Here is a 10141-nt window from a genome sequence, read left to right as displayed (position 1 = left end):
GAACTAGAACAGAACTAGAACAGAGCTAGAACAGAACTAGAACAGAACTAGAACAGAACTAGAACAGAACTAGAACAGAACTAGAACAGAACTAGAACAGAACTGGAAATAGAAGTAAACTGGAACTCAGGAATAATACGGTATGAAGCCAAGAGGTCTTAAAAAATGAATATCATGTTCTTATTTTGTATGGATAAAAAATACTTAATAAACCATAAATTAGCGATTTAAATCTTTAAGAAAAAGGGGTTTTAATAAAAATATTTTATTTTTGCTGCCATAGAAAATGCAACCTACCTTCACTTCTCAAAAGAATGTTTCTTTAAATCAATATATTGTCTAAAATATTTAGTTATATTCGCATATTTTTCTATTGTCCCCTTTTAAACTGTGACATTTTTGTTATCTTGTTTTGAAGGAACAAAGTTATTTAAAATATTTATAAATATTCCTTTGAGTGCCATTTTAAGAAATTCATTGTGAATAGCAAAATATTGTCGTTGTAAAATGTTGTGAGAACACATTTTAAACAAGTATGCTGATGGCAATACACGTCAGTAAATTTAGGTAGATATTGGTCGTATTACTTTAGCAACATTTGAATATACATTGATACAGTTTATTTGATTTGAATTGTTTTGTAATGCCTGCAAGTCTAACGTCTGTCTGTTTTGACATCTTAAAAATGATGACATTTTCTAAAGAGGAGTCGACTATATGCTTTTTAAAAACTATATAAGGGAAAATGATGGGGAAGTCCTTTGTGTATATCAATAACGTAACATTAAGCTTTTAAAAGAAGACTCAAGAAAACAGTGGAAGTTTGATTATTCGATTTGTAGAAGAATGATGTTTAAGACTTTGTTATTGTGTTGTTTTGTTTTATTATAATTTTTATATACACATTTATTGCCATTAGAAGCAAATTTTAAAATTTAATTTTAAATCACTTAAGTTTATTATCAAATAAACATTTTAACGACAGACAGACAAAAATGATTTCAAACATAAGTTACGTTAATGTCGAAGATATACATTTTTATATTATTATCGTTAAATATTTTGCAAATTACATTTTTCAATCTACTCTTTAATAGCTTGTTAACACACTAAAGGGAATTTTGATCTTTATAAAGAAATATTTAATTGTTAGAAAAGTCTATTAAAAACTGATTTTAAACCGAACTAAAACAAAGCTAGAAATAAAATCAAACTGAACAAAACTGAACTAGAACTGAACTAGAACTGAACCAGAACTGAACTAGAACTGAACTAGAACTGAACTAGAACTGAACTAGAACTGAACTAGAACTGAATTAGAACTGAACTAGAACTGAACTAGAACTGAACTAGAACTGAACTAGAACTGAACTAGAACTGAACTAGAACTGAACTAGAACTAAACTATAACTAAACTAGAACTGAACTAGAACTGAACTAGAACTAAACTGGAACTGAACTAGAACTACACTGGAACTGAACTAGAACAGAACTAGAACAGAACTAGAACAGAACTAGAACAGAACTAGAACAGAACTAGAACAGAACTAGAACAGAACTAGAACAGAACTAGAATAGAACTAGAACAGAACTAGAACAGAACTAGAACAGAACTAGAACAGAACTAGAACAGAACTAGAACAGAACTAGAACAGAACTAGAACAGAACTAGAACAGAACTAGAACAGAACTAGAACAGAACTAGAACAGAACTAGAACAGAAAATAGAACAGAAACTAGACAGAAACTAGAACAGAACTAGAACAGAACTAAACAGAACTAGAACAGAACTAGAACAGAACTAGAAACAGAACTAGAACAGAACTAGAACAGAACTAGAACAGAACTAGACAGAACTAGAACAGAACTAGAACAGAACTAGAACAGAACTAGGAACAGAACTAGAACAGAACTATAGAACAGAACTAGAACACGAACTAGAACAGAACTAGAACAGAACTAGAACAGAACTAAGAACAGAACTAGAACTAGAACTAGAACAGAACTGAACTAGAACTGAACTAGAACTGAACTAGAACAGAACTAGAACAGAACTAGAACAGAACTAGAACAGAACTAGAACAGAACTAGAACAGAACTAGAACAGAACTAGATCAGAACTAGAACAGAACTAGAACAGAACTAGAACAGAACTAGAACAGAACTAGAACAGAACTAGAACAGAACTAGAACAGAACTAGAACAGAACTAGAACAGAACAGAACTAGAACTGAACTAGAACTGAACTAGAACTGAACTAGAACTGAACTAGAACTGAACTAGAACTGAACTAGAACTGAACTAGAACTGAACTAGAACTGAACTAGAACTGAACTAGAACTGAACTAGAAACTGAACTAGAAATGAACTAGAAATGAACTAGAACTGAACTAGAACTGAACTAGAACTGAATTAGAACTGAACTAGAAGCTGAACTAGAACTGAACTAGAACTGAACTAGAACTGAACTAGAACTGAACTAGAAACTGAACTAGACTGAACTAGAACTGAACTAGAACTGAACTAGAACTGAACTAGACTGAAACTAGAACTGAAACTAGAACTGAACTGAAACTGAACTAGAACTGAACTAGAACTGAACTAGAACTGAACTAGAACTGAACTAGAACTGAACTAGAACTGAACTAGAACTGAACTAGAACTGAACTAGAACTGAACTAGAACTGAACTAGAACTGAACTAGAACTGAACTAGAAACTGAACTAGAACTGAACTAGAACTGAACTATAAACTGAACTAGTACTGAACTAGAACTTAACTAGAACTGAACTAGAACTGAACTAGAACTGAACTAGAACTGAACTAGAACTGAACTAGAACTGAACTAGAACTGAACTAGAACTGAACTAGAACTGAACTAGAACTGAACTAGAACTGAACTAGAACTGAACTAGAACTGAACTAGAACTGAACTAGAACTGAACTAGAACTGAACTAGAACTGAACTATAACTGAACTAGTACTGAACTAGAACTTAACTAGAACTGAACTAGAACTGAACTAGAACTGAACTAGAACTGAACTAGAACAGAACTAGAACAGAACTAGAACAGAACTAGAACAGAACTAGAACTGAACTAGAACTGAACTAGAACTGAACTAGAACTGAACTAGAACTGAACTAGAACTGAACTAGAACTGAACTAGAACTGAACTAGAACTGAACTAGAACTGAACTAGAACTGAACTAGAACTGAACTAGAACTGAACTAAAACTCAACTAAATATAAACTAGTAAGTACCTAAACTAGTACCTCTCTTTTGAATGTTTTTCATTCATTTAGTCATTCAGCTCTCCTCACCCTCTATTACTTTCTCTAAACAATTGAATACAATTTTATGTTTTACCTTTATAACTATAATTATCAATATTTCAATAAACTTTATCTAAAATTGTGAAAAATAAATATTAATCATATTTTTAACAATAAAACGTTTTCTGTTTGTTTGTTTATTACCATGAATTTCCGTTCTAAAAAAAATCGGTTGAACATAATTTAAATCTCCTCTACTCTCTTCCCTTCCTTATCTATATAACCACAAACAAAGAACATGCAGCATTATGACGTTTCAATGTGTTCATAATTTGCTTACGTGCATCAAATCAACACTTGTAGCATTCAAAATACCTAATTATGCTAATTCATACATTCAAAAATAATTTTTATACAAAATCGTATGTATGTTTGTTCACATGTTTTATGTTTGTGTGCATTATGGTTAGTATTTGATTATTCTATTAACAATATTATTAGTATGCTGAACATTTTTTGTGACGGTGAATTCTTTTGGTGATAAATTCTTTCTGGTTTCATAATTTAAAATTAGTCGACCTTCAATAATTTTAATGGAAAAAGTTGTGTTAATGCAATTATATTAAAAAAAAAAAACACAAAAAGAAAAAAATATTAGAAAGTAGTTATTGTGTTAGAGAAAATTCTTTTACGAACTTTAAATCTAAATTGTTCTTTGGTAATTCTCCGAAAAAAAACATATTTTTTTTTTTGTAAAATTACACAATTTTAATCTGTAACGCAATAGTTCCAGTTTATTTCTAGTTTAGTTCTAGTTTAGTTCTACTTCAGTTCTAGTTTAGTACTAGTTCAGTTCTAGTTCAGTTCTAGTTCAGTTCTAATTATGTTCTAGTTCTGTTCTAGTTTTGTTCTAGTTCTGTTCTAGTTCTGTTCTAGTTCTGTTCTAGTTCTGTTCTAGTTCTGTTCTAGTTCTGTTCTAGTTCTGTTCTAGTTCTGTTCTAGTTCTGTTTAGTCTGTTTTTTTTTTCTAGTTCTGTTCTAGTTCTGTTTAGTTCTGTTCTAGTTCTGTTCTAGTTCTGTTCTAGTTCTGTTCTAGTTCTGTTCTAGTTCTGTTCTAGTTCTGTTCTAGTTCTGTTCTAGTTCTGTTCTAGTTCTGTTCTAGTTCTGTTCTAGTTCTGTTCTAGTTCTGTTCTAGTTCTGTTCTAGTTCTAGTTCTGTTCTAGTTCTGTTCTAGTTCTGTTCTAGTTCTGTTCTAGTTCTGTTCTAGTTCTGTTCTAGTTCTGTTATAGTTCTGTTCTAGTTCTGTTCTAGTTCTGTTCTAGTTTTGTTCTAGTTCTGTTTTAGTTCTTTTCTAGTTCTGTTCCAGATCTGTTCTATTTCTGTTCTAGTTCTGTTCTAGTTCTGTTCTAGTTCTGTTCTAGTTCTGTTCTAGTTCTGTTCTAGTTCTGTTCTAGTTCTGTTCTAGTTCTGTTCTAGTTCTGTTCTAGTTCTGTTCTAGTTCTGTTCTAGTTCTGTTCCAGTTCTGTTCTAGTTCTGTTCTAGTTCTGTTCTAGTTCTGTTCTAGTTCTGTTCTAGTTCTGTTCTAGTTCTGTTCTAGTTCTGTTCTAGTTCTGTTCTAGTTCTGTTCTAGTTCTGTTCTAGTTCTGTTTTAGTTCTGTTCTAGTTCTGTTCTAGTTCTGCTCTAGTTCTGTTCTAGTTCCGTTCTAGTTCTGTTCTAGTTCTGTTCTAGTTCTGTTCTAGTTCTGTTCTAGTTCTGTTCTAGTTCTGTTCTAGTTCTTTTGGACACCTTTTTTGTACTATTCAATTCTCTTTTAACAAGAGCCCAATATCTCTCCACTGGCCTTAGCTCCGGGCAGTTTGGAGGATTTGCCTCTCTTGGTACAAATACCACATTATTGTTCTACTTCAGTTCTAGTTTAGTACTAGTTCAGTTCTAGTTCAGTTCTAGTTCAGTTCTAGTTCAGTTCTAATTATGTTCTAGTTCTGTTCTAGTTTTGTTCTAGTTCTGTTCTAGTTCTGTTCTAGTTCTGTTCTAGTTCTGTTCTAGTTCTGTTCTAGTTCTGTTCTAGTTCTGTTCTAGTTCTGTTCTAGTTCTGTTCTAGTTCTGTTCTAGTTCTGTTCTAGTTCTGTTCTAGTTCTGTTCTAGTTCTGTTCTAGTTCTGTTCTAGTTCTGTTCTAGTTCTGTTCTAGTTCTGTTCTAGTTCTGTTCTAGTTCTGTTCTAGTTCTGTTCTAGTTCTGTTATAGTTCTGTTCTAGTTCTGTTCTAGTTCTGTTCTAGTTCTGTTCTCGTTCTGTTCTAGTTCTGTTCTAGTTCTGTTCTAGTTCTGTTCTAGTTCTGTTCTAGTTCTGTTCTAGTTCTGTTCTAGTTCTGTTCTAGTTCTGTTCTAGTTCTGTTATAGTTCTGTTCTAGTTCTGTTCTAGTTCTGTTCTAGTTTTTTTCTAGTTCTGTTTTAGTTCTTTTCTAGTTCTGTTCCAGATCTGTTCTATTTCTGTTCTAGTTCTGTTCTAGTTCTGTTCTAGTTCTGTTCTAGTTCTGTTCTAGTTTCTGTTCTAGTTCTGTTTCTAGTTCTGTTCTAGTTCTGTTCTAGTTTGTTCTAGTTCTGTTCTAGTTCTGTTCTAGTTCTGTTCTAGTTCTGTTCTAGTTCTGTTCTAGTTCTGTTCTAGTTCTGTTCTAGTTCTGTTCTAGTTCTGTTCTAGTTCTGTTCTAGTTCTGTTTCTAGTTCTGTTCTAGTTCTGTTCTAGTTCTGTTCTAGTTCTGTTCTAGTTCTGTTCTAGTTCTGTTCTAGTTCTGTTCTAGTTCTTCTGTTCTAGTTCTGTTCTAGTTCTGTTCTAGTTCTGTTCTAGTTCTGGTTCTTGTTCTGTGTTCCAGTTCTGTTCTAGTTCTGTTCTAGTTCTGTTCTAGTTCTGTTCTAGTTCTGTTCTAGTTTCTGTTCTAGTTCTGTTCTAGTTCTGTTCTAGTCTGTTCTAGTTCTGTTTTAGTTCTGTTCTAGTTCTGTTCTAGTTCTGTTCTTGTTCTGTTCTAGTTCCGTTCTAGTTCTGTTCTAGTTCTGTTCTGTTCTAGTTCTGTTCTAGTTCTGTTCTAGTTCTGTTCTAGTTCTGTTCTAGTTCTGTTCTAGTTCTGTTCTAGTTCTGTTCTAGTTCTGTTCTAGTTCTGTTCTAGTTCTGTTCTAGTTCTGTTCTAGTTCTGTTCTAGTTCTGTTCTAGTTCTGTTCTAGTTCTGTTCTAGTTCTGTTTCTAGTTCTGTTCTAGTTCTGTTCCAGTTCTGTTCTAGTTCTGTTCTAGTTCTGTTCTAGTTCTGTTCTAGTTCTGTTCTAGTTCTGTTCTAGTTTGTTCTAGTTCTGTTCTAGTTCTGGTTCTAGTTCTGTTTTAGTTCTGTTCTAGTTCTGTTCTAGTTCTGTTCTAGTTCTGTTCTAGTTCCGTTCTAGTTCTGTTCTAGTTCTGTTCTAGTTCTGTTCGAGTTCTGTTCTAGTTCTGTTCTAGTTATGTTCTAGTTCTGTTCTAGTTCTGTTCTAGTTCTGTTCTAGTTCTGTTCTAGTTCTGTTCTAGTTCTGTTCTAGTTCTGTTCTAGTTCTGTTCTAGTTCTGTTCTAGTTCTGTTCTAGTTCTGTTCTAGTTCTGTTCTAGTTCTGTTCTAGTTCTGTTCTAGTTCTGTTCTAGTTCTGTTCTAGTTCTGTTCTAGTTCTGTTCTAGTTCTGTTTAGTTCTGTTCTAGTTCTGTTCTAGTTCTGTTCCAGTTCTGTTCTAGTTCTGTTCTAGTTCTGTTCTAGTTCTGTTTCTAGTTCTGTTCTAGTTCTGTTCTTTTCTGTTCTAGTTCTGTTCTAGTTCTGTTCTAGTTCTGTTCTAGTTCTGTTTTAGTTCTGTTCTAGTTCTGTTCTAGTTCTGTTCTAGTTCTGTTCTAGTTCCGTTCTAGTTCTGTTCTAGTTCTGTTCTAGTTCTGTTCTAGTTCTGTTCTAGTTCTGTTCTAGTTCTGTTCTAGTTCTGTTCTAGTTCTGTTCTAGTTCTGTTCTAGTTCTGTTCTAGTTCTGTTCTAGTTCTGTTCTAGTTCTGTTCTAGTTCTGTTCTAGTTCTGTTCTAGTTCTGTTCCAGTTCTGTTTCTAGTTCTGTTCTCTGTTCTGTTCTAGTTCTGTTCTAGTTCTGTTCTAGTTCTGTTCTAGTTCTGTTCTAGTTCTGTTCTTTTGTTTCTAGTTCTGTTTTAGTTCTGTTCTAGTTCTGTTCTAGTTCTGTTCTAGTTCTGTTCTAGTTCCGTTCTAGTTCTGTTCTAGTTCTGTTCTAGTTCTGTTCGAGTTCTGTTCTAGTTCTGTTCTAGTTCTGATCTAGTTCTGTTCTAGTTCTGTTTAAGTTCTGTTCTAGTTCTGTTCTAGTTCTGTTCTAGTTCTGTTCTAGTTCTGTTCTAGTTCTGTTCTAGTTCTGTTCTAGTTCTGTTCTAGTTCTGTTCTAGTTCTGTTCTAGTTCTGTTCTAGTTCTGTTCTAGTTCTGTTCTAGTTCTGTTCTAGTTCTGTTCTAGTTCTGTTCTAGTTCTGTTCTAGTTCTGTTCTAGTTCTGTTCTAGTTCTGTTCTAGTTCTGTTCTAGTTCTGTTCTAGTTCTGTTCTAGTTCTGTTCTAGTTCTGTTCTAGTTCTGTTCTAGTTCTGTTCTAGTTCTGTTCTAGTTCTGTTCTAGTTCTGTTCTAGTTCTGTTCTAGTTCTGTTCTAGTTCTGTTCTAGTTCTGTTCTAGTTCTGTTCTAGTTCTGTTCTAGTTCTGTTCTAGTTCTGTTCTAGTTCTGTTCTAGTTATGTTCTAGTCCTGTTCTAGGTCTGTTCTAGTTCTGTTCTAATTCTGTTCTAGTTCCGTTCAAGTTCAATAAAAATACTTAAGTTTTTTAAAACTATTATTGTAAATCTCTTACTCTTCGAACATATCATCCCCTTTTCTAATTTCTTATCAAACAAAACTATATGACAAATTTGTCTTAAATTTATGGAACTAAAAAAGACAGTAAGTAGCAAGTAAATGTAAATCATATAAACAAAACAATTAAGGGACACAAACAGAAACAAAAACAAAAAAAGCAGCATCAAATGACAAGTTGGACAAATAGACTGACATACAGACTGACAAGAAGATTTTCACTTTTTATAGATAAATAATAAATGACAAGGGAATAATAAAAACTAAAACATCTAATGTACCGACCGATAGACAGACAGACAAAAATATGACACATTTTACACACATGAAGGCAACGACACACACACAAACACACACAAGGCATCACAGGTTCTCAACGTCACCGGGTCATAAAAGTGTGTATATACCCCGACTACTACCGATTTGTCTTTATTTTTCCAACATGAAGACGCCGCCGCCAACACCAACACCATCAGCAACAGTCATCGAGTAAACAAGATGTTTTATATTTTTAATCCAAATATAGAACTTAATGTTTACTTTTGAGGCAAATGAAACTTTATTTATTTTTTACGACTGATTTTTTTAAGGTAATCTTGATAAAAAACCTTAAGAGAATTGGGAAATGAATTTGTGCAGAAATCTGTTTGTCAACAAAAAGTCGTCAAGAAAAAAAGATAAGAAAATTGCTGTTTAAAGTTTTGTGTTAATGGTTGGATCCATATAACTGACCTACATAATCGACTTGAAATTTTTGTATAAAAGTTAAAGAATTTTTGGGAATTTAACAGTTTACATTAAGAACTTTCACTTAAAGATTTCTTAAGAAGAGTTTTTAAGAAAAAATGTTAAATTTTAAAGTTGTTTTTTTATTGATGGCTCTAACAGCTCCTGGTATGTTTGCCTTAAGCTGTAGGGACCTAGAGGATGCCGAAGCTAATGGTGAAATACCGGCTGTAATGCCAGACGAGGCTCAAGTAAAAATCAACTGGGGTCCAGTTTGGGATGATATTGAGGGTAATAATGAATTTGTTGTAAGAAATTTAGAGGTTGAAAGTGAGGAAGGTAAGACTTTTTCAAAGCGAACTGATAATGGGTAAAAATTTAACTTTTTATATTTCCCCTTTAAAAGACAATCAAAACTGTGAGGCCCCCAATGGCCTTGGACTTAAAAATCTCTTCGTAGAGGTAGAAAAATTATTACCCCAACAAAAGATTAAAACCATAGTAAAATCTTATGCTGAAGATCCCGAAGTGAAAGCTTTAAAAGCTTTCATTCAGAGTCCTCAAACTCAGGAGAAACTTAAAATCATACAAAACTCTCAAGAATATCAGATACTTAAAGACTATAGCTGCCGCATTCTACATATTGATTTAGTCAAATATAATAAATTAGCCAGAACTCTTATAAATCCCTCACTAAATCGTGCTGACTATCGCAAAGGTATTCGTGGTCTTATTAACGAAGTCGATGCTGTATTACCACGTAAAGAGTTGCGTGAACTTTATCAAAATCTTTTGGCTTCAGATGAGGAATTAGCTAAGGCCGTGGCAAATTTAAAATCACCAAAATTCCATCAGTTGTTATTGAATGTTAAGAATAATGTTCCCGAGTATAAGGAGTTGACTAAACAATTGAGTGGTTTGGGTGTGCCAATTGAGGAAATGCGTGAACGTTTGGCCAATGCCTTAGGATGGGCTCCAGAATTGGGATTGTTTGTTTAGAGAACAGTTGGGATATTTGGAATATATATACGTTAATGATTATGATTATTACTTATTGATTACTTGATTTAATTAATTATGGATTTTAAAATAAAGTTGCAAAAAATACTTCAAAAATAAATTTAAACTGCAATTAAGAATTAAACGGAGCTAAACTTAAACTCTAACAAAACTACCGCTTTATTATAGTCCTGTTCTATTTCTGTTCTAGTTCTGTTCTAGTTCCGTTCTAGTTCTGTTCTATTTCTGTTCTAGTTC

General features: G+C 33.1%; 1 protein-coding gene across 1 annotated transcript; it reads left to right on the top strand.

The window, feature by feature from the left end:
• The first annotated feature begins 8924 nt into the window (after positions 1-8924).
• On the top strand, positions 8925-10004 carry LOC111684876. Its single transcript, XM_046954268.1, has 2 exons — positions 8925-9223; positions 9291-10004. Exons 1-2 carry the CDS (start codon positions 9004-9006, stop codon positions 9881-9883), a joined length of 813 nt encoding a protein of 270 aa, XP_046810224.1. The 5' UTR covers positions 8925-9003; the 3' UTR covers positions 9884-10004.
• Positions 10005-10141: the final 137 nt, after the last annotated feature.

This window comes from Lucilia cuprina, chromosome 2 (genome assembly GCF_022045245.1).
Source record: "Lucilia cuprina isolate Lc7/37 chromosome 2, ASM2204524v1, whole genome shotgun sequence".
NCBI lineage: Eukaryota > Metazoa > Arthropoda > Insecta > Diptera > Calliphoridae > Lucilia > Lucilia cuprina.
Note: the sequence above shows the minus strand (reverse complement) of the source record. Positions and strands in the feature narration are given on the sequence as shown.